Raw genomic sequence first — 12,031 nt, 5'->3', positions numbered from 1 at the left:
TCTGTCTTTTTACTCTTTTGGTTATCCTTTCTGCTATTCTTTCTTCTATACTCTCTGCGCTCTTTGCACTTCTCAGTTCAATGCCTATATATGTAGTGACACAGATGGGATCGATGTGATAGAGCTTCCTGTCTGGAGGTTACGAGCCTTGTAATTCAGATTTTCTCTGAGACAGTTCTCCCGCCTTGTCTGGCAGCCCCTTTCCTTTTCCCAGGTGGGAAACATTCCCCCTCCCTTCTGAGTCCTCAACAACCAGTCCCTGTTAGTAGAGGAGGAGATTGGGAGGGTTGTCTATCTTTTATATTTAGCCCCTTGCCGGCTCCAGGGCAGACAATGATGCAGCCCGCCAGGGCCTGGAAGTGCCTCTGGGACACAGCAGACCAAATTTGTGAGTCAAAAGCTGTGTTAGCCTTAAGCTGTGTCCCCCTCTCCCCTTTCCTGGGGTGTCCTCAACAGTTGGTCCCAGCTAGAAGAGAGGGAGGTTGGGAGGGTAGGATTTCTCCAGTCTTTCCCTGGTTCCCAGGGCAAACCAGTGTGTGTGGTCCCACCTGACCTGGAAGGGCTCCTGGGACACAGCAGACCCAATATGTGGCTCTGAAGCTGAGTCAGCCTAAGCTGTGTCCCTCTCTCTCCCCTTTCCTGGGGTAGTAGATCCCTGAAAACTCCTTTGTTTGTAAGGGCAGGCCTCCCCCCCCCCCCGCCCCCCCCCCCCCAGGCCTGAGAATTCTGAAGTGTCTTTTGTGCCGGGAATGGTGCTGCGGGCTTCAATTCACAGTTCTGTCTCAGCGATTTCCCTCCTTTGTCCCTTTCTCCTCTGGACGGTGTCCAGCCTTCACCTGGTGTCCTAAACCCTAGATCTTTTTCTAGGATGCTTCAGCCTGTCCTCTAGCTCTTTTCCTGTTGAACATTTTTTTCATGTGCTTTTTAGCCATTTGTATTTCCTCTTTGAAAAAATGTCTGTTCAAGTTTTTACCCATTTTTAAATTGGGTTGCTTGTCTTTTTATCATTGAGTTGTATGATCTGTTTATATATCATGGATATCAAACCCTTGTCGGTATGTGGGTCCAAATAATTTCTCCCATTGAGTAGGCTGCTTTTATACTTTCTTGACAAAGTCTTTTGAAGCACAAAAGTGTTTAATTTTGAGGTGGTCCCATTTTTAAAATATACTTATTTTTAGAGAAGTTTTAGATTACAGAAAAGTTACATCAAAGTATAAGGGATTCCCATATAACCCACTCCTCCCCCTCCAATATTTTCCCCTATTAATAGTATCTTATATTAGTAAGTACATTACAATTGATGAACCAATATTGAAGCATTGCTACTAGCCATGGTCTATTGTTTATATTATAGTTTACACTTTGTACTATACAGTTTTATAGGTTTTGACAAAATGTATAATAGCTTGTATCCACCATTGCAATATAATGCAGAGCAATTCCAGTGCCCTACAAATGCCCTATGTTCCGCATATTTTTCCCTCTCCCTCCCCTCCGAAGCTCTGGTAACCACTATCTTTTTATAAACTTTGCAAGTTCTTCCATTACTACAGTACTAGTAAGTCTGCTTTGGTCCATGGGTGCATTCCCCCCTTATATTTTTTCACTGCTTAATTTTGAGGCTTTTGGTATGATGTTGGTCACTCTTAGATTAGGAGAACATCTTATGGGGCAGATAAAAGGAACTGTTTTGCTTGCAATTATAGATACTCTTGGTTTTTTGGGTATGGGAATTGTCCATCAACATCATTTTAGTTTTCCAGAGTGAGTCCAGGGAACTGGAGAGTAGGCGCTGGCTGCAGCTCTGCTGAGATGCAGGGCTCAGTTGGCATATGAACAGCCAGAAGATTTAAGTCTCTGGGACAGATATTTAATGGATATTTTGTTAATTATATTTTCAAATAAAAGGTGAGGAGGTCCCATTTATCTATGTTTTCTTTTGTTGCTCATACTTTGGATGTAAGGTTTAAGAAACTACAGTCTACCACAAGATCTTGAAGATGTTTCTCTACATTTTCTTCTAGGAGTTACAAATCTGCTGCTATATGCCTCTAGCTTATTTTAATCTCATCCATTGTGTCTTTTTTTTTTTTAAGATTTATTTATTTTATTTATTTCTCTCCCTTTCCTCCCTGCCCCAGTTGTCTTTTCTCTATGTCTATTTGCTGCTTGTTCTTCTTTGTCCGTTTCTGTTGTTGTCAGCGGAACGGGAATCTGTGTCTCTTTTTGTTGAGTCATCTTGTTGTGTCAGCTCTCCGTGTGTGCGGCGCCATTCCTGGGCAGGCTGCACTTTGGTTTCACACTGGGCGGCTCTCCTTACGGGGCGCACTCCTTGAGCATGGGGCTCCCCTACGCGGGGGACACCCCTGCGTGGCACAGCACTCCTTGCCGCATCAGCACTGCACGTGAGCCAGCTGCACACAGGTCAAGGAGGCCCGGGGTTTGAACCACGGACCTCCCATGTGGTAGACAGACGCACTAACCACTGGGCCAAGTCCGCTTCCCCCATTGTGTCTTTCATTCCCATAAGCTCTGTTACTTTTCTTTGCAGGCTTTCACATTGTTCTTTTTTCTTTTAAATTTCTCTCCCCTCCCCCCTAGTTGTCCACTCTCTGTGTCCATTCACTGTGTGTTCTTCTGTGACCGCTTCTATCCTTATCAGTGGCACCAGGAATCTGTGTCTCGTTTTGTTGCGTCATCTTGCTGTGTTAGGCCTCCGTGTGTTCAGCTCCATTCTTGGGCAGGCTGCACTCTTTCGCACTGGGCGGCTCTCCTTACAGGGCGCACTCCTTGCACACAGGGCTACCCTATGTGGGGGACACCCCTGCGTGGCAGGGCACTTGTTGCACGCATCAGCACTGCACATGGGCCAGCTCCACATGGGTCAAGGAGGACTGGGGTCTGAACTGCGGACCTCCCATGTGGTAGGCGGGCACCCTATCCATTGGGCCAAGTCCGCTTCCCTTCACATTGTTCTTTATGCTCACGTAGTGAGCTTTCATATTTAGGTCTGTGATCTATTTTGAGTTAATTTTTGTATAACGTATGCATAAGGTGTGAGATCGGGGTCCTCTTTCATTGTTTGGATATGGATATCCAGTTCTCTCAGCACCATTTGTTGAATAGACTGTTCTGGCCTAGGTGGGTAGGTTTGACAGCCTTGTTAAAAATCAATTGAGGGAGGGGAGAGAAATTTTAAAAATAATAAATAAAAATTTTTAAAAAAGACAAGTTAAAAAAAAAGCTGCTCTATTAAAAAAAAAATCAATGAGGGAAGTGGACTTGGCCCAATGGATAGGGCATCCGCCTACCACATGGGAGGTCTGCGGTTCAAACCCCGGACCTCCTTGACCCATGTGGAGCTGGCCCGTGCGCGGTGCTGATGCGTGCAAGGAGTGCCGTGCCACGCAGGGGTGTCCCCCACGTAGGGGAGCCCTAAGCGCAATGAGTGCACATGGTAGGGACAGCCGCCCAGTGCAAAAGAAAGTGCAGCCTGCCCAAGAATGGCACCATGCACACGGGAGCTGACACAACAAGATGACACAACAAAAAGAAACACAGATTCCTGGTGCCACTGATAAGCATAGAAGCAGTCACAGAAGAACACAGGGAATGGACACAGAGAAAGATAACTGGGGAGGGGGGAAGGGAGAGAAATAAATAAAAATAAATAAATAAATAAATAAAATCTTAAAAAAAAAAATCAATTGGCCTCCTGACCTGTGTGGTAAGCTGTCCCATGCTCAGGGCTGCTGTGTGCAAGGAGTGCCGTGCCCCACGCACAAGGAGTGCACCCTGCAAGGACAGCCACCCCACATGAAAAAAGCGCAGCCCACCCAGGAGTGGTGCCGCACACACAGAGAGCTGATGCAGCAAGATGACGCAACAAAAAAGAGACACAGTTTCCCAGTGCCACCAGATAATGCAAACTGACGCAGAAGAACACACAGCGAATGGACACAGAGAGCAGACAACGGAAGGGAAGGGAAGAGAAATAAATAAATCTTTAAAAAAAAAATCAATTGACCATAGACATGAGGGTCAAATTCTGGGTTCTCAGTTTGGCTCCATTGGCCAATATGTCTATCTTTATGCCAGCACCATTCTGTTTTAACCACTGTAGCTAAGTAATATTCAGGAAGTAAGAATCCTCCGCTCTTCTTTTTAAAGATATTTTTTTGGTTCTTTGGGGCCCCTTTCCCTTCCAAACAAATTTATTAATTGGCTTTCCCATTTCTGCAAAAAAGTGTTGGAATTTTTATTGGGATTGTGTTGAATCTGTAAATCAGTGTTGGGTAGAATTGACGTCTTGATTCAGTTTGATTCTAGTTGATTCTTTTAGTGGCTATTATAAATGGAATCTTTTCTGACATCTTCGGGTTGCTCATCAGTGTTGTATAGAAGCACTGCTGATTTTTGCATATTAACCTTGTAACCTGCTGCTTTGCTGAACTCATCTATTAGTTCCAGTAACTTTACTATAGATTTTTCAGGATTTTCTAGCTACAGGATCATATCATCAGTGAAAAATGACAGTTTTGCTTCTTCCCTTCCAATTTAGATGCCTTTTATTTCCTTTTCTTGCCTAACTGCTCTAGCTAGAACCTCTAGCATAATACTGAATAACAGTGGTGACAGTGGCCATCGTCTTGTTCCTGATCTCAGCAGGAAAGCTTTCAGTTTTTCACCATTGAGTACAATGTTAGCTGTTGGTTTTTTTATATATGCACTTTACTATGTTGAGAAAGCCTCCTTCTATTCCTATCTTTTGGAGTGTTTTTATCAAGAAACTATGCTGTATTTTGTCAAATAAGTTTTCTGTTTCAATTGAGAAGATCATGTGATTTTTCTTCTTTGATTTATTAATGTCATAGACTAACTGATTTTCTTGTGTTGAACTACCCTTGCATACCTTGTCCTTGGATATTGATATTTATGTATTTCATAAGGGTTGGGAAATTTTTGGTCATTATTTTCACAAATATTCTTTCTACCCTTATTCCATTCTCATCTCCTCTGGGACACCAACAATGCATATGCTTGTGTGTTTCATATTGTTATTCGATTCCCTAAAACCCTGTTCCATTTTTTTCCATTCTTTTTCTGTTCTCCTATCTTTTCAAGTTCAGATGCTTGGTCCTCCAATTTACTAGTTCTGTCCTCCACCAATTCAAATCTACTGTTATATGCCTCTAGCGTATTTTTAATCTCATCCATTGTGTCTTTCATTCCCATAAGCTCTGTTACTTTTCTTTGCAGGTTTTCACATTGTTCTTTATGCTCTCACAGTGTCTTCATAATATCCTTTATCTCTTTAGTCATATTTTCCTTCAACTCCTTGAATTGATTCAGGATATTCATGTGATTATCATTGATAAGTTGTCTTAAACCCTGTCTCATCAGGATTTCTGACTTGTTCCATTAGCTGGGCCATCTCTTCCTGTTTCTTATTATGACTTGTAATTTTTTGCTGATATCTAGGCATCTTAATGTATTGGTGAATTTACTCTGTTGGTCAATTTCTCTCACTTACCTTGTGGTTTTGTGTGTTTCATGGCTCTTCTTTGATTGTTGGTTCAATTTATTCTTAGAGAAACCACTCTTCACCCTCCACCACACTCTCTTCCCAGGGAGGAAGACATCTGTTCCCCTCTCAGTTGCCTGCAGTAACCCATGCGTTTTATCTAGGCTGTTTGCCTTGAAGGTGGGGGGTAGATACCATTTCCAGTCTCAGGGACTAGTACCTCAAGTTTTGGCTTCTCTGTCTCTCTGCCCCTCGCCCTACTGGAGGACGTGCAGCATTCTCCTACTCTGCAGATCCCTAAAGCATTTCCCTTGGACAGCTTTTTGCCCTTCCTCTTTTGTTTTTATGAGAGAGCTGAGCCCTCTCTACCTGCTCTGGCACCATCTTCCTGGAAGTCCTTTGCTCAGTCATTTTGACAAACTTATTCTGTGCTCTTCTGATTCAATCTTAAACCTTTCATGTATATTTTTATAGTCTTTTTCTGAGTAAAATTTTGTTTCCTCATTTGCTGAATCTCTCTCATGATGGCTTTTTTCTTGTTTTTTGTTTTTTTTTTTTTTATCATGAGGGTTATATTCAATTAAGTGTAATCTCTAGTTGTCCTTACTGTGGAAGGTGAAATTACCTTCCTTCAGAAAGGGTTTGCACTTGCTTTTTCAAAATCAGAGAAGTTGTGGGTTTATAGAAAGACCATTCAGAACATACAGAGTTTCCATATATCTGCCCCCATTTTTAACATTTTGTATTGGTGTGGTGTCTTTGCTACAGTAGATAAGAGAATATTATTATAATTTTTGCACTTGCTTTTGCAGTTAGTCATGGGGCAATACCAACTAAGTACCATTTTAGTCCCCATCAAGGATTCTAGCTTAATGTGGAGACTCAGTTTCAGTCCCCTCACCTTGTAGAGAATCTATAACTCATCTCCATATTTCAGACTGCTGCTTCTGTTCAGCTTATTTTTCCGTTTACTTCATGAGAGCCTAGTAGCTCTTTCAAAGGGTAGAATTCATGAACATCTATTTGATTTGAGTAGAGAGAGCCATTCAGATTACATGGTACCACAGCCCATTGGTGGTAGAACCCTCTTCTTTTCTGTTCAAACCTAATTCTTGTCAGAAACTTTTAAGTAGGCCCTTGAAACATGTATGCCTCTTTAGGCATGCCTGTTAGAACCATTTTAAACAGTTTTACACACTTTCTTTAGGATGACAGAATGAGAGGGATTAAAGGGAATGTTATTTCTCATAGAATTGGGGCTAATCAGAGGAAATTCTTGTCCAAAAACTATAATATTTGCCGGAAGAATGGAGTGGATATGAGAGGCATGGCTTCTGAATTCTTGAAAAGTCCATACCTTTTAATCAATTCCTATTTTCTCCCCTTTTCTGTGTCCAGCACAATTACTTGAAAACCATGATGAGCCTCCAGGTAGCACAGAAAAAATAGAGTCTCATTGCCAACATCTTGAAGGACAAGACCCACAGCAACTCCATCCTGCTCTGGTGGAGCCACTGAGCCATCAGCCGACAGCTCCAAGGCCAGCTCCAGCTGAGAGAACACAATGCTCTGCCTTCCAGGAACATCCTCCAAAGGACACACTTGATCACCTTCACAGAACACATTTGGCCTCAATTCTCTGTATTATATGCAGGGACAGGATAAAATAACTTTCCAGTTTGGACTTGTAGTGTTCATCCAAGGGCTTTGTTTGCTCCCCGACCTGGAAGGACATCTTATCTATGTACAGCTGGGGTCAGAATTGAGTCTCGAGTGAGAAAGCTAAGAAGTAGTTCAGCCAGACTCCTCCTGGAAAGCCTTTGTCTGGATGGTCAGCCTCCTTTGTTTCCTGGATAGATATCCTAGGAGTCAGTTTTCTCTGAGCACCCTGGTTCACACAGCTCCCCTGCCATAATTCCTCTCAGGGCATCCTCTCTGTGCTCCTGAGCTGGTGGAGGCAGGACAAGGCCCTCCTTCCTTGGCAACAGGAGAGGACAGGGCCTAGCCACTGACCCTGAAAGCGATGAGATAGAACTGGGTCCACTGTGCCAGGAAATGAGTGAGCCCTTCCGGGGACATGCCCTCTACAAGTTACCAGAATACTGCAGTCTGCCTACCACGTGTGGGCTGGGTGGCAGTGTCTGTCTCTGTCTCTCTGTCTCTCTGTAGTTTGGGTGCACATAAGCACAAATGGAAGTGGGCAGTTTACCCCAGAGAAGAGCAGGGGCCACACTGTTAGGGTTGAGTAGGGAAGGGAGGACATTGCTCTTTAGTTAAGTTCTTAGTCCTGTGTGGAGGCATAAAGGGGAAAGGGGTCACCAGTCTGTTCAGAGAACAAATCCAGGCCCTCTGGGGGCTTCCAGACAAGCTGCTGGGTTGGGAAATGCAGACTCCATGGAGTGAAAAGTTTCAGAGCTTCCTTGGAATCTTTCCTCTCATACCTACTTCTCTTTGGGTGGGTAAAGGCCCCAGCTTTGTGCTCTGAGCTTTCCCTCCATCTGATAACTACCTCAGCAAGCACTCGCTATTGCTGTGATTGGGCCAACAGTCATAGAAGGGCTCTGACCACCTGACAGCCCCATCATGGTAAACTTGTGTGGGAAAAAAACACCCATATCACAGCTGGTAGGTGATATCCAGCTCTGGGACCACTGTATATGAACAAGGATGGAATACATACCAGGTCTTACCTAGAGAGGAAGAGAAATACGACAGAGGCCTCTGTGAGGCTGCCAGGTAGAAGCAAAGCAAGGAGGTTTGAATTCGGTGGGATCCAAATATAGGTGTAGATGAGCAGGAGTAGATGTTTTCCCAAAATTTTTGAAAGACAGATTTTTATCACAAAATAAGCAGCAGCTTAAAATAAAAGCCGTCCCAACGTGGCGTTCGCCATGAAAGCCCACCGCCGGATGCTGTCTGGCAAGGAGGTTGCAGAACCCATTCTTGCACCCAAAGGAAGGGTGACCGGGATGGTGTCATCCAACTGAAGGTTCCGTGATTCTGTCCTGTAGCCCATCTGTGACCACATGGATGTAGGTTTTGTTAAAGCATAAAAGCAGAAAGCCTTTCCTTGAAGTCTCTGCTCTCTCCCCTCCCTAGCTCCCTCTCTTTCCCTGACGATGCATGATGTTTCTGAAACAGTTTTCAGAAACTCCTACTACCCTCAGGCTTCCCCAAGCAGCTTTAAAAGGACGGTACTTCATTCTCTTAAGTGGCACACACATCGGGCCCAGACTGACCAGCGCCAACAGTGAGCACACGGCCCTGTTGGTCAGTCCTCTCACTCTCACCGAGTGCGGCTAAACAGGCAGGTCTGCCCAGGATCTGCCTACTCTCCAGCTAGTGGAGGCTTCAGGCAGAAAGGTTCTGGTTCCTTCCCTTCTGGACTGCCCCCATCCTCACTAGGATTTATATGGGGTTCCCAGATCTTTGGAGTTTCTCAAGAAATAGGACATAGTAAAGAGGGGAATATCTTTTTGTTGTGGCCATATGAAACAGCCCCAGGGGAAGCAGCCATGGCCCTTTCCTTCAGCCCCCCTCACTGGCTGGAGTGGCATGGCCCTGAAGAACATCCTGCCCACAGCCAGGCCTCCGCAGCCAGTTCTGGAGTCTGCTGGCCAGGGCAAGCTGGGCTTACGGAATGGCAGGTGGTCCTGGGCTGTCACGTTTGTCTGGCTCATATGTTATCACACAGACATCCTTGGCTAGTTCTGCCACAAACTGAAATAAGTAATCGTCAGGGTGAGCAGAGCCACCAGAATCATCTAGGATGGTACCCAGACACTCCCCCTCCACACGAAGTCCGTACAAGAGCAGACACTAATAATGATGGGGAGGTAGCGAGCATCATGTCCACTCAAATGGGCCTGTTTTTCTAGAAAATAGTCCCTGCCAAGCTAATCTGACCATCAAGAGCACCCACGAAAGGACTCCTAATTCCATCAATATTACAGATGATATACCCTAAAATTATTCCTGCTACAAACACTTAGAGATGCTGGCCAAAGTATAACATGCTTTTAAATGAAAAGTAATTTTTTTTTGCAAGTTGATAAGTTTATTGCCTTTATCTGAAAAATCTTCATAGAAAATTGTGGTTTGGTTTAGCTCTCAGCATTCCACTCCTAAGTGCTGAGGAAACTTGCCTTCTTCTGAGCTACCTGATATTTCTTTGGGGCATGAGACATTTTGGGACTGTTCTTCCTCTTAACTTCCTCCTTAGGCTTGAAAAGCTAAATTTTCATGGAAGAAAGGAGACTGCTGGGTGCTGGGGAGAAAGATGGAAATGAAAACCAGCATGGTCAGCAGATGAACTGGTTGTGGCTGCTAGACATAGGCAGAAAGTGCATGGGTGGATTTTTGCTCTTGAGCGTTTATGTCCACACAAGTATGAGAAATAAGAGGCCCAGGCCAGGGAGGAATTTAGAAATGGGACTCCCTGCAAGAAGCTTGTACCCTGAAGGCATCATCCTTGGTGAAGAGATGAGCTAGAAAAAGTTCTCCCATTGGTATGGAGAGATAACAGGGAAGCTTTCCTTTGTGGATAAGGGGAACAGGTTCCCTGAGAATTTGCAACCATGCACAAGTTTGGAATTAAAATTTACACTGTGTGGTCCACGGGCCACCAGGCTGAAGAATTAGCATAAAAATTAGCCCCAAGCTGGTAGTAGAATCACAGAAATCTACTGTACATGCCTTTACCCAGCAGACAAAGCCCTAGTTTAATAAAATCTCAAAATTCAAAGGTTAAGCGCACACATACACACTTAGGAAACAGCCTACCATGACAGAGAGTCAAAAGACAGTGAGGGAAAGATTAGAGCTCTATGAACATCAGACAGCAAATTACAAAGATTACATAATATATGTTTAAAAATTAAAAACAAAATTAGGAATAAAAATATGAGAAAGTCTATCAAAAGAGACTATTTAGATTTTTTTAAAAGCAGAACTAATAAGAATGAAAAAATATAAACTAAATGACAGGCTAGAAATGGCAAAAGAGAAAATTAATAACCAGGAAGATAGAACTGAAGGAATTGCCTAGAATGCAGCACATGGGGGTAAAGCGATGGAGAATTGAGTGTGGATAAGAGCTATGGTGAAGAGAATGAGAAGATCCAATAACATATTTAATCACAGGTACAAAGAGAGATTATAGAGAGACCACTCTCTGATGATCTCATCCAGTCTCATGGCTTTAAGCATCATACATATGATCCCAATTTTATATATCTAGGTTAGAATGCTCTCATTAATTCCAAACCTATATTACCAACTGCTAAATTGACATCTCCATTTGAATGTTTAATGGACATGTAGAAATCGATATGTTCAAAATTAAATGCTTAAATGCCTTCCCCAAACATTCCTCATCCTCTGCTTCTCCCATCTCAGCCCAATTGCTGAGGCCAAAAACCTTGGTGTTATCCTTGAATTAAAAAAATTGCAACATCCAATCTTTCAGGAAGTACACTAGCTCTACCTTCCTACCACATCTAAAAATCTGACCACTTCTCACTTCTACTGCCCCTATCCTTATCTAAACCTCCATCTTCTTGCTTAGGACAACAGCTTCCTGTCTCCTGCCTCCTCTCTTGCTCTCTTACAGTCTTTCCAGTGTGGCAACCAGGTTGATCCTTTTGAAATATAAGTTAGATCAATCACACCTCTTCTCAGACTTTCAATGCCTCCCTTTTTCTCTCAGAGTGAACCCAAGTCCATCTAGCAGCCCACAAGGCCCTACATGCCCTTGACTCCTGTTGCTTTGCTATTATCTCCTCTGCTCTTCCTCATGCTTGCTCTGTTCCAGCCACATGGTTCTCCTTGATGTTCCTTTTATATGCCAGGAAGGATCTGCCTCAAGGCCTTTGCACCAACTCTTCCCTCTTCCTGAAACATTCTTTCTCCAGATGTCTCTGTGGCTTATTCCATCACTTCTTATGGCTTCCTACTGAAAGCACCTGCAACTTTCTTTCTCAGTTTTAGGTGCTCATCTGCCTTCATGGTGGGCTAAGTGCCAGAGAATAACACCCCTACAAGCAGCCCTCAAGCAAGAGTCAGTGGATGAATACCCCAACTGCCTCCATGGATGGGACAATTCTAAAGCTTGTTCTCCTCTATCTCCTAGAAATTCCCAGTATATATGCACAAATTCACAGTACACAAATGAACCAAAGGAAAAAAAATAGTTGCTATATTAAGTGGGTAGGAATGTCAATGAAGTTATACATCATAAAATAGTTTAAATTATGTTACATAAATTAGATTGATCTGTAATAATATGTATTACAAAATTTAATGAGACTTCCAGGGAAAAAGATGCAGAGTAACATCTTCAGAGTTTTGTTCATCCAGAGAATCTTTGAACCACTAGCAGAAATTGACAGAGCCATCTTCCTCAGAGCTCTGGAAAACAAAGAATTGCAATAAAACCGGGTAAGCACTAAATCAAGGGAAAGTCAACTTAAATGTAGGAAAACCTCGTGGTGCCCTTGCTGGTCC

General features: G+C 43.4%; 1 protein-coding gene across 7 annotated transcripts in view; it reads left to right on the top strand.

The window, feature by feature from the left end:
- KIF9 (kinesin family member 9) overlaps window positions 1–10,415 on the top strand; it is a 115,880-nt gene extending 105,465 nt beyond the window's left edge. For 6 of the 7 annotated variants that reach the window (XM_058288510.2, XM_058288514.1, XM_058288507.2 and 3 more), the window contains one exon: window positions 6,926–8,594. In XM_058288510.2, coding sequence (XP_058144493.1) covers window positions 6,926–6,976 — 51 coding nt within the window. In that variant the 3' untranslated portion in view covers window positions 6,977–8,594. Of the gene's footprint in view, window positions 1–6,925 lie in introns of all 7 variants that reach the window. The other variant, XM_058288511.2, reaches the window with a different exon arrangement.
- The last annotated feature ends 1,616 nt before the right edge of the window (window positions 10,416–12,031 follow it).

This window comes from Dasypus novemcinctus, chromosome 26 (genome assembly GCF_030445035.2).
Source record: "Dasypus novemcinctus isolate mDasNov1 chromosome 26, mDasNov1.1.hap2, whole genome shotgun sequence".
Classification (NCBI taxonomy): Eukaryota; Metazoa; Chordata; class Mammalia; order Cingulata; family Dasypodidae; genus Dasypus; species Dasypus novemcinctus.
This window is presented reverse-complemented; position numbering and strand designations above follow the sequence as displayed.